The sequence below is a fragment of the Falco rusticolus genome, chromosome 4 (assembly GCF_015220075.1).
Source record: "Falco rusticolus isolate bFalRus1 chromosome 4, bFalRus1.pri, whole genome shotgun sequence".
In the NCBI taxonomy this organism is placed as follows: domain Eukaryota; kingdom Metazoa; phylum Chordata; class Aves; order Falconiformes; family Falconidae; genus Falco; species Falco rusticolus.
This window is the reverse complement of record NC_051190.1, coordinates 98,589,433-98,601,505: the sequence shown is the minus strand read 5'-3', so window position 1 is coordinate 98,601,505 and position 12,073 is coordinate 98,589,433. Positions and strand designations below refer to the sequence as shown.

The window sequence follows — 12,073 nt, the reverse complement described above, 5'->3', positions numbered from 1 at the left end:
ATCTGTGAGTGGCTGCTTGGGGCGTCACGCTCTAAACCTTTTGCTGTTATCAAACGCTAGGATTCATTGTGTGTTTTCTAAGTTATGACAGACGATTTCTACAAAACCAGTGAATGAAGATTGAGTCTTGGGGTTAAGTACTTTTGGAACAAAGAACATTGACTTTAAAAGAAACACTTTTAACCTAGATGCTTCCAACTTACTCACACATGCTGGAAAATAATTTTTTTAATGCTTTTTTATTCAAAAATATGTTACACATTTTCTATGTTAATTTTGGATAGCAATTCTGTATTTTAATTACAGTGATAAAGTAATTCAGAATGCCCATATATACACGTACACATAGGCATATGTGGTGACTTGGGCACCTAAGAGAAAACGTGTCTATAAGACTATGTAATGCATTTGCTTTGCGTCTTTGTGCACATAAAGAATTTTTCTGTCCTTTTTCTTAATGATTGAGGGTGTATCCTCCCCTGAGATGAAACGTTTAATGGTAAGAGGTATTGTTAATAGCTTGCTAATAGTCAGAGCGAACAAGTCCTACACAAATCAACTGTAGAATAAAGATATGGTAATAACCATCCTATTCAAACAAATATATTTTCCAAATGCACATACTGATAACAAGCAGCTCTCTCTCCTCTGCCCCTCTGTGTAGGCCAATCTCTGTCTTGATGCTTGTGAAGAAGCAGCACAGCATATAGTGCTTTGCTGAAAGCTGAGGCTGCTGTTACGTCTGAGCAGTGATCTGTAATTGCAGCAGATAAAACCTGCACGTCTATCTCCCACATTGCACATCTAGGACACCTTCTGTCATAACATTCAGAAAATCTAGAAGCAGAAATCAAAGCTGAAGTAATTAATTATCTGGCAGTAGCTTATTGTGAAATGCATGTGCATTTGTTTAGCTTTTCAAAGTTCCTGCTTTTGTCAGTTTGTTTGGTGGTGAGTTCAGTGGCTGATCTGAAACACATTACAGAGCATCTTGATCCCCTGTAGATTGCGTGTGGAATGAATTAGTAGATTCAGTGTGGTAAGTGATGTGAACTCCGCACCACTTGCAAATAACTCCAGGTAACCGCCAGTTCTTAAAGAGCATCTTCAGGTACTTCTTAAATTTTTCTCCCATGAAGAAGTAGATGACCGGATTGAGGCAACAGTGAAAAAGGCCGAGGATTTCTGTTACCTGGAAAGCATAGTCCAGATTCCTGCTCGCTTGACAGTCTCTAATGGCTCCCACAGTTTCCAGCACTTGTAAAAAAATAACAATGTTGTAAGGGGTCCAAAAGAAGAAGAACATGATCATGACAGCAAAGATCATCTTCACAGCCTTATTCTTTTTCTCATTTTTACAGTGAACTAATGTTTTAATAATCATGGAGTAGCAGAATGTCATAACTATAAAAGGGATTAGGAGCCCTAGAATGTTGATTTCCAAAGTGGAAAAAAGTTTCCACGTTGTGAAATTACCTGGATATCTCAGCTTGCAGGTAGTATAATTGTGTTCATTAAAAGATTCTCTAAATACAAGTTCTGGAACTGAGGCCGAAAGAGCTACTAGCCATACAACAAGGCTAGTAATCAAGCCATGGAAAGCAGTCCTTGCTTTCAAAGAAAACACTGCACGAACAATTGCTAGGTATCTGTCTATGCTCATAAGCGTAATAAAAAATATCCCACTGTAAAACCCAACCAGGTAGATCCATGAAATGATTTTACACCAGGGAGTTCCAAAAACCCATTGGTCTATCGTGAAATAAGACCAGAAGGGCAAGGATAAAACAAAGAGCAAATCGGAGATGGCAAGGTTTAGCAGGTACACATCAGTCATGCTCTTCAGCCTCTTGTATTTGAAGAGGACCACAATGACCAGAACGTTTCCTGTGAGCCCGACCAGGAATACTAGGGTATACAGAACAGGTAGGAAGGAGGCTGCAAACCTCTTGACGCTTTCCTTACTGCATGGTTTTGGAGCATCATTGTAATTATCGTAGTAGTCATAGAAGGTTGAGATTTCAACTTCAAAGGACTCTGTACTTGAAGAACTCATGTTTTCCCCCAGTTCCTGAGAAAGAAAGAATATAAAAATGCTAGTGACTTTCAGTGCCTGAAGACCGTGTGCTTACTCTGCAAGCCTGCATCACTAGCAGAGACTGACTGCCAGTTCAGCACGCTTCTCATTACAGGTTCTCAAATGCTATTTAAGCATTATGGGATGCATAGGCACACTTGCAAAATATACTGTTCTTAACGTGCATGTGCATAGTCCTTGGAACACTGCAACTTGGATGTCAAGCACACAGAGCACACTGTTCAAGTGGTGGAGAGGAAAGCAAATAATAAGGAAAGGTACAGGCCACAGATATCAAATCAGAGAGGGAGGAATCCTTTGTGGGATAAAGTAAAAAGCAAAGGCACTATTCACAGCAGTTCAGGATTTCACCCGCTTTCCTAATCAGACAAACATCACTGTAAGAAGTTTGTCTTCATAAGTTGACCCTTCTAATGAAATTAAGCTTACTGAAAGCTGATGTGAGTTTTCAGTCAGTGCTGTTTTCTGTGGCTAACAGAAATGTGTCATTTTCATATGTACTTTTCTAATAGGCAGAGACAGAGTTTTAAGTGATGTTAGTTTGAAGTAACTAACTTGGACACAGTGCGACTATATTGCTTATGTATTACTCTGTGTGTTATTCCCATAACAGCGTCATTTTTTTTAGCCTACTGTACCAAAATTTTTCTAAGTCTGAGTTATGTTCTTCCCCTTTATTTTTTTTAATAGAAAACAGAAGAGTTGAGTATAGTCGCTTTAGTTGTCTTTGCGCCGTATGTTGTAACAAACATTAACTATCATTAACCTGACCCCTTCTGTGTGTAGGTAGTTCCAGGCATGACACCTCTCTGGCCTCCAGTTCCGTTCTGTTATACACAGAGAAGAATTTTATCTGAATTACGAGTCACAGGGTCAAAACTGTTTGACACCAATGGTCTAGACATGACAGTTTCCCAACAGCTGCACCTAGACATACCTGAATTTAATCTAGATTCAGCATAATATACTTAAATATTTAAAACTGAAAACATGCTCACAGAACACACATACACCCACTTCTGATGATGCAGGATTCTTTAAAACTGGTTACCTTAGCAGCAGCAAAAGGTAAATGAAAAAGCATTACATTCACGCACATGATGAGTATACGATACACAACTGTTTCAGCAACTGCAGTTTTTTAATTTTACCTTTTCCTTCCTTCTCAGATGATGTGAAGAAGCTTCTTTGCTCTAAGTGTGCAGAATCATTTGCTTCTCACCGGGTAGCTCTGAGAGGCAGGTGCTGCCCACACAGTGATATCCAGCAGCTGCAAAAAGCAGATGTCACTAAATAGCTGCCTGTCTCTCTTAACGGAAACTTTGTACTTCCTTACAGATTGTATCACAAGTGCTTTTCTCCCCAGTGCTCATAAGAGCTGGTCCCTTAAATTCAGAAATAAATTTAAATACGTCTTAATGTGTAAGAAAATGCGAAGTTCCCACTGAGAGCCTGATTACTGAGTTAAAACAGCTTCATTGTATGCAATAATCGTTAAAATAGATGTCACTAAGCAGCTCACATTCCCCAGAAGCCTTATTCTTTCTTACGGGTTGTAAAATGCATCTTGACGTTTGATTATTCTATTCTGCAATTACCTGTAGTGAGCAAGAGGAGGAAGGCACTTTGTGCGTATGTGGAAGGGGTGTTTCTAGTCCCCCTCCTTCAGATAACTGATTTTGCAAATTATGCTGTGTACCTGTAGAAGAAATGAGCTGTATAGATTTAGTAGGGAAGGCTCCTTTTATTCATTGTTGTTTGATTTTCCTAACTCCTATTTACCTTGCTAAAAAAAGAAATGAAGGCATGTTAAATTCATGCTAACTTTTTGCTTGATGTCTCCTGTAGCAGGTTTTATGTACAGCAAATGTACTTCCTATCGCTGGCCTGGCACAAATGGTCGTAGTGGTCAGAATACCATATAAGAAATAGCATGTGTGTGCATGACAGTGTAAGGGCAGAGGGTGCTGAGGTTTGCCATAGTGCTTGTCACAGGGGGAAGCTCAGCAGCTTTTATGAACTTCTCCTGAAAGTGCAGTGGGCCCTGTCTGTCTTTTGGGGGATCCTGGAAAACGAGAAGGGAGCACAGAGGACATGTGCTAGCGAAATGGGATGATTTAGGGTCCTGCCAGCAGAACAGCTGTGCTAGTAGCTGGCAAGTGCTGCTCTCCTTTATGTTACAGTAGAGGCCAGTCAAGAGGAAGTAAAAGCCATTTCTCAACAGGGGAGGCTGCTTGCTTGTTCACAGGGGAACCTGAAGAGACACAATGAGAAGCAGAAACATGAAAGCTACAGGAGGTGGCTGGGAGGGTAGAAAGCATCATAGATCTCAGTCCGGGAGAGGCTGTATGTCTTGTAGTTTGACCTCCGGTGTTACTCTGCACACGGGTATAGCTTTTGTTCAGTTATGCTGTGTTGCTATTCCGTATGCCTCTGACGTTGTTACTCTGCCCAATGACTTCCATTTGGCTGAAGTGTTTCTTCCAGAAAAGCTTGATGTAAGGACAGCATGAGATGTGGGACATATTGGTTTCATGTTTCACCAGAATAAAACAATTGTATGGGAAGTAGCTTCTCAGTCATCTTTCACAGGTTGTATCTGTATTTAAGTCTGTCGCTGCGAGATGTTCCTCCACTGCAGGGTATTGCTCTGCAGATCATATATGTCTTCTCTTCAGTTTGCTGGCAGACCTTTAAAGATGTCAACATCGCGTGAGCAGGCAATGCTGTGGTACCATTTTCATCAGCTCTGCTCAGAGAAACTAGAAGCTGTTCCTGTTGCTGCTGTTGTGTCTGTCCAGGGGCCTCACTAATCTCTTCTTTGATGTGTTCTCGTACTAGGGGCACAAGTTCAGCTCTTCACCCACAATTACAATGACCAAATCTTTCTTTAAGCATCTGCTTTTCAGGAAAAAAACCACCTTTTGCTCTGCAGGCATTGTTCTTTCTTAGTTTGTGCTGTAATGTTTTTGGCTCGGTAAACCACTATGCATCTGTGTGCTTATCTTGTCCCGCTCAGTATTTTCTACTCCATCAAACTAGGCATCTCCTTTGAATTTCATCAATGGTAGTTTTTTCTTGATTTCCAGATGAAGTAGTGAATATAAGTGAATCCAGATACGATCTCTTTTCTAGCCTGTAAGAACACTTCTTAGTTAAGGGATGATTTCCCATCATCAGCTACCTCTTGAGATCTGGTGACCTGTCCATAGCACACATGCCATACTTCAGATATGCTTCTGATCTTTCAGTCATACTGGTAGCAGGGACCAAAGTCTGCATCCTTATGAATGCCAGTTTGGCACTATTCATACGACAGTGGCCTGAAGAAAGGACCTATCTGACATACTGCCTTTTGCTTAGTACTAGAATTCCCAGCAGAGAATGCTTTCTAAGCAGCTCTTTGTATCTGCTTGCTGCCTTGTGGTGAAAGCTGGGCTGCTACCACCGGAGGAGTAGGGCAACAAAGGCTCCTTCTCGCACACCTGTGCGACTGTGGTGAGGTGGAGACGAATGGCTGGACCACACTGTCTTGCAAAGCAGCGGCTGTGTTGGAGAAGCCTGCCATACCAATGCATTTCATCCTGCATAAGCAAATGAGAAGGTCTGTCTTTGTAAGGAGACTCGGCAAGAGGGGGTGTCTGCAGAAAGAGGAATGCTCTGCCACAAAAAGAGGAGAATGGTTGTGGCTACAGATGGTGAAAACTTCGGATGTGTGAACTCCAGAAAATGAAGCTAAAAAAATACCTGCTAGTCATGCAAATCAAGAAGATAAAAATGAAGCCTGAAACACCTGATAGTTTACAGATGAAAAGAGCCCCTGGGAGAGCCCGTGAGGAAAACTACAGAGAAGACAAACATAAAGGAAATCTCTAAGCAAATGAGATGATGCAGAAAATGGATGAGAGGTGTTGTGAGTGAAGATCCTGCAATGGCTTGGAGAGAAAGAGGAGTGAAAGGGACTAAGCATAACTGTAGTCCATAGTAGAGGAGCTCTGAGTTCCCTTCTAACGTGGCAGCATGTCTTTTTTTCATCTCCTATTTGGTGAAGAAGAACCTGGCACAGACTAACAAAGGGGGAATAGCAGGAGGCAGCAAGGCTATGAGGAAAGGGGGAAAAGGATCTCGGTGAGATGTAGAGGATGTTGCTGTAAAACTGACAGATTGGCAGGGGAAGGTGAGAAGAAAGAAGTCGTCTTACCTCTTTGCTAGATGGTATCAGGTATGTGGCACTGACCAAATAAATCATGAGAGTGTGGAGAAGTGGACCAAACCTGATTTGCCTGACTGGGAGGAGATTAACCTTTTTTATGGGATGGAGAGAGGCACGTTAAAACCAACAGAAGGGAACTTAATAAAAGCAAAAGCAGAACAACCCACACCATGAAAACCTTGCTTCTCAACAAAAGATATTTCAGCCACTCCCACTTTTACGGAAAGTCTTAGCATTAACTTGCCATTTTACAGGATGCTTAAGAGTCTTGCCCAGGGAAGAACTAGAGATGGATGTTTATCTAATCTGCTAGTTAGGCTGTAAGATACCACTGATACGCCAGTGCACCATCCATTCCCTCTGATATCAGTGTTGGCCATAGATGAGGGTTCGGAAGTGTTTATTAGAGAAGTTCTCATCCAGAAGAAACTGCCTCAGGAGAGAAGCAGGTGATGGTAACTAAAGATAGCCAACTATTGCATGAATCAGTATTTTGACTGATTGTGTGGATCGGCGCAGGATCCAGGCCACCAGAGTCACAGCTGGATAAACAATTACCTTTCTCAATAAACTGTTGTCTTCGTCAGGTGGCCAACCCCTTCTTGTGTGGTCAGGGTTTGTGCAGTTCTTTTGCAATTCCAGTGAATTTGAATCACAGTTTGCATATGTGTAGTTCCCACCCTTGCTCATTAGCAAAGTGTTTGTGCCACCTCTTCGTTGTGCAGTTCCTTTCTTTGTAATCTTTGCTTTATTCCATATTTCCTGTGCATGACTAAAACTGCAGCAATCTGAGAGAGAACTAAAAAAAAAAAGGAAAATGAATTAATTTCCTGTCTACACGTTGTCCCAGGTGATTCACTCATAATTTACCTCAAATCTTTTTGAACATACAAATTCCCTTTGGCTGAGACAGCTGTTTGTGCTGACAAGTGAGAGATTTAAACCCAAAATGTCTTTTCCTTTCTCAATACTGTTAAGTTGCAATTCCCTGCGTTTTTTTCGTTCAGTGGTCCAGTCCTAGGAATTCCGTTGTTTGTGTCCACTGGCAATTCTGTGAATGGTATTTGCCGTGGTTTTCCTCAATGTGATTTGCTTTTTTTCCATGTGCTGTGCTCATAAAGCTGCTGTATTCAGAATTCCTCATAAAAAAGAACTGAAACTTCAAACCTCAAACATCACAGAAACAATTTGTATTTTACAAACGCTGAATTTTACTTTGTTGTGTTTTGTTTTTTTTACAGAATCACTGCTGCAAAAAACATGAGTTGTATTCTTCCTAAGTGTGAAATGAGACCATGAGGAACTGTCTTTGTCTTGTTCAGTGATCTATCAAATATTCCCAAGATGTTTCTATAGTAAGATGAGAGATTTGGGCTGTTTCCACTCTGAGGAGCAGTTGATACCTGAAATAATTTTTTTTTCTTTTTTAAACATCTCAGCTAGTATCTAACCATCACTACGTTGTCCCCGTTAAAGGCTGGTCTCTCCTAAGGAAAAAAAAAAAAAAAAAGACAGGGCAGCAGTGAGTAACAGAGGTCTGCTCAGGCCAGTCTGTTTGGTGCTTATTGCAGTGAGTTTAGATACAGAGGAATGATGGCATTCTGGCATACAGGCTTTGGTTTCTGTTTGCTTTGTGGTGGTCTCTAACACTGTAGTTGTTGGTCGTCTTAAAAAGCTTATTAAATGACTGGCCTTATCCTAAACATTTGCACAACAAGTATCTTTGCAGTCTCTCCTGCCATGGTCCTTACACAGCAGTTGTAACACAATGCAAGCTGGTTAGAAAAAACAAAGTATTTGCAGAGGATCAAGACTGAGAAAGAACCAATAATTGCTCTTATAAGTTAGTCTTCTTTCTATGTTTGCTGAGACCCAGGAACTGCCATCACACAGTAAAAGCCGTTTTGCTGCAAGTCCTCTTCAAGACAAGCTGTACAGCCAACTTCCATAGTACTCATTTCGCTTTTAGTAGCAAGGGATACCATTCAGGGCACTGAAATAAAACTGTGATAGCAACAATAAAAGGTTTTCATTGGAATTTCTCTCTCGTCTTGCGATTTGCAAGATATTCTGATGTGTTCTGTGAATCATTGATGAAACTGCTTGTAGCAAATGTAACATCCACAGACTCTGTGGATATTAGATTTGCTCTATAGCAGGCAAATTTAAAAAAAAAAAAACTCAAGAGAAATTGATATTTCTTCCAGCAGCAGAATGTAGTGACTAATTTCTTCTTACTTTCCATAAACATATGTTCGCACTGTGTTTGTTCATCAGTGACTCCAGTTGCTGGCCTGGGGTGTCCTCCTTAAATGACTTTTTAAATAGCCCAGTGTTTAATAATACCACCCTCTGGTGGAAATGCAAAGAAACCATTGACACTAAAGAAGGGCAGAAGCAATGGCAGAGCAAGCTTAGGACAGAGGGTCCTGCATGAGCAAGGGTTATTACAGGGGTAGTGAGAGGTTATGGTGACTCTGGAAATACTTGGCTCCAGGTGCTGTTAGCCTTGTGTAAAAAGATGTATGCCACTGCCTATAGCTGCCTTTTCTGGATCTGACTTACCTTAAACTCTGGCCTGTGCATTCACTGTCTTTATGGTATCTGGTATTTTGTCCATCCCTTGCACAGAAGCCTTCTGAAACCTGAGCTACCTGGAGGATCTGGAGAGCAGGGACCAGCAATGAGACCAAGAAGAAGGAACTTAACAAGAGACCAAGTGGTGGTGAGCCTTAATGATTCAAATGAGAGTTCCCTTAGAAAAAATCGGCTAACAGCAGTACAAGGGTACATATTTTCTAAGACAGGACCATAAGGAGGAGAGGGGCTACAACAAAGCAAAGACTCACTGAAGAGGGGCTCTGAACCACTCAGGGGTGATAACCTGGTCAAATTTTAGTCAGCTTTAATACTACCATTTACAAAATAGACAAACCCAGCTTTGAGCTGCCTCAGACCCCTTCCTTCCAGGCTAAAGAAAATGTGCTGGTGAAGGTCTTTCATCTTACTAGAAGGTCTGGTGAGACTCACAGAATGCTCAGGGCTGGAAGGGATCTCTGGAGATCATCTAGTCCAAGCCCCTGCTAAAGCAGGTTCTTCTAGAGCAGGGGTCCTCAAACTTTTTAACCAGGGGGCCGGCGCGCGGATGAAGTGGCAGGCAGTCATCTGCGGCTGCTTGGTTTCCCCCCCCAGCCCCCAGCTGGGGGGTCTGTAAATACCGGGGGCCGGATTGAGGACCCTGGGGGGCTGTATCCGGCCCACGGGCCGTAGTTTGAGGACCCCTGTCCTAGAGCAGGCTGCACAGAATCACGTCCAGGCAGGTTCTGAATGTCTCCAGCGAAGGAGACTCCACAACCTCTCTGGGCAGCCTGTGCCAGGGCTCTGTCACCCTCAGAGTGCAGAGGGTTTTGCTCACATTCAGAAGGAGCTGCCTGTGTTGCAGTTTGTGCCCGTTGCCCCTTTGCTGTCGCTGGGCAGCACTGAAAAGAGCCCGGCCCCGTCGTCTTGACACCTGCCCCTAAGATATTTGTATGCATCAGTAGGATCCCCCGTCAGTCCTCTCTTCTCCAGGCTGAACAGGCCCAGCTCCCTCAGCCTTTCCTCACTGGGGAGATGCTCCAGTCCCCTCATCCTCTTTGTAGCCCTCCACTGGACCCTCTCCAGTAGTTCTCTGTCTCTCTGGAACTGGTGAGCCCAGCACTGGACACAGCACCCCAGATGTGCCTCACCAGGGCAGGGCAGAGGGGGAGGATCCCCTCCCTCGACCTGCTGGCCGTGCTCCTGATGCAGCCCAGGACCCCGTTGGCCACAGGGCTCGCTGCTGGCCCATGGGCAACCTGCCATCCACCAGCACTCCCAGGTCCTTCTCTGCAGGGCTGCCCTCTGGCAAGTCTGTCCCAGCCTGCACTGGTGTGTGGGCTTGTTCCTCCCCAGGTGCAGGACCCTACATTTGCCTTTATTGATCTTCATTAGCTTCTTCTCCACCCAGCTCCAGCCTGTCCAGGTCTCACTGAATGGCAGTGCAGCCTCTGGTGAATCAGCCCCTCCTCCCAGTTCTGTATCACCCGCAAACTTGCTGAGGGCACACTCCATCCCTTCATCCAGGTCACTGATGAGTCAAGTTGACCAGGACTGGACCCAGTACTGACCCCTGGGGAACACCATTAGCTACAGGCCCCCAGCTGGACTCCGTGCCATTGATCACAACCCTCAGAGCTCTGCCATCAGTCAGCTCTCAGTCCACCTCGTTGTCCGCTCATCTAACCCGCACTTCTGAGCTTACCTATGAGGATGTTATGGGAGATAATGTCAGAAGCCTTGCTGAGGTCAAGTAGACAACATCCACTGCTCTCTCGTCTACCTGGCCTGTCTTTCCGTCATGTCCCTAGAGATGTCCTAGGGAGATGTCCCTAGGAAGGGCTGGAAGAGCAATTCCTGTGCATGCTTAGCCAGTTCCCTACCCCTGAGTGTTTTTAGGCCATTAGCACTAATGCTTGAGGCCCTCCCAGTGGGAAATGCTCCCTGTTGCTGTGTGCTCCTGCTATAGCCAAGTTAGGGTCTATATTGCTCAGCAATTGCTCTGGACAAACGAGATGTCAGTGGGCTGGGGACAAGAGTGGTGCAACAACCTGCTCCAGGTGCCTTTTAGACATACCATGTCCTTCTAGTTTGCTCCTACCTGGTTAGAACCTGGAAAAATAATTGAAGCTGCAGCTCAGAGTTTCAAGCAGTCCTTACATGTAAGGAACTGTGCTGGTTAAGTGTGTAGGAAATTGCACATAGAAATAGCAGCACATGTCTGGCACTAGAGGGAACTGTCTTGTCAGCAGATGTGTAGAACGAGCTACTGTTCTGCTTCCTCAGCTTCCTCATTGTCTTTGAATGTGCCCTGCAAATCATGGCCATTGCAAACTGTGCTGCTGTTTCTTTGTGACATAGTGTGGTGGGCTGGTGCCCACCAAAGCTGCCCTATCACTCTCCTCCTCAACGGACGGGAGAAAAAATATAACGAAAGTCTTGTGGGTCGAGATAAGGACAGGGAGATCACTCAGCAGTTACAGTCACAGGCAAAACAGACTTGACTTGGGGAAAGTTAGCTTAATTTATTACTATCAAAATGACAAAAAAAACACTTTCCCCCCACCCCTCTCTTCTTCCTGGGCTTAACTTAATTCCTGATTTCTCTACCTCCTCCCCCCGAGTGGCACAGGGGGACTGGGAATGGAGGACCAGGAATGGAGGTTACAACACATGTTGTTTCTGCCACTTCTTCCTCCTCACACTCTTCCCCTGCTCCAGCGTGGGTCCCTCCCACGGGGTGCAGCCCCTCAGGCGCAGGCTGCTCCAGCGTGGGTCCCCCACAGGTCACAAGCCCGGCCAGCAACCCTGCTCCAGCCTGGGCTCCTCTCTCCACAGGTCCTGCCAGGAGCCTGCTGCAGCACAGGCTTTGCACAGATCACAGCCCCCTTTGGGCATGCCCCTGTTCTATCATGGGTTCCTCCACGGGCTGCAGGTGGATACCTGCTCCGCCATGGACCTCCATGGGCTGCAGGGCACAGCCTGCCTCACCATGGGCTTCACCACGGGCTGCAGGGGAACCTCTGCTCTGGCACCTGGAGCCCCTCCTGCCGCCCCCTGCACTGACCTGGGGGTCTGCAAGGATGCTGCTCTCATGCATTCTCACTCCTTTTACACAGCTGCAGGTTTTTTTTCACAGATTCCCCGACCCCGCTTCTTAAATATGTTCTCTCAGAGGCACTACC

The 12,073-nt window shown here is 44.6% G+C and overlaps 1 protein-coding gene across 1 annotated transcript; it reads right to left on the bottom strand.

The window, feature by feature from the left end:
• Nucleotides 1-275: 275 nt before the first annotated feature.
• Nucleotides 276-8,574, bottom strand: LOC119147665 (C-C chemokine receptor type 4-like). The gene is made up of 2 exons (XM_037386947.1): nt 3,250-8,574; nt 276-2,071 (listed from the first exon to the last, which is right to left on the bottom strand). Exon 2 carries the CDS (start codon nt 2,054-2,056, stop codon nt 980-982), a length of 1,077 nt encoding a protein of 358 aa, XP_037242844.1. The 5' UTR covers nt 2,057-2,071; nt 3,250-8,574; the 3' UTR covers nt 276-979.
• Between the last annotated feature and the right edge of the window lie 3,499 nt (nt 8,575-12,073).

Coding starts and splice junctions, on each gene's coding strand:
- LOC119147665 (XM_037386947.1), bottom strand. CDS start 2,056: ATGAGTTCTTCAAGTACAGAGTCCTTTGAAGTTGAAATCTCAACCTTC.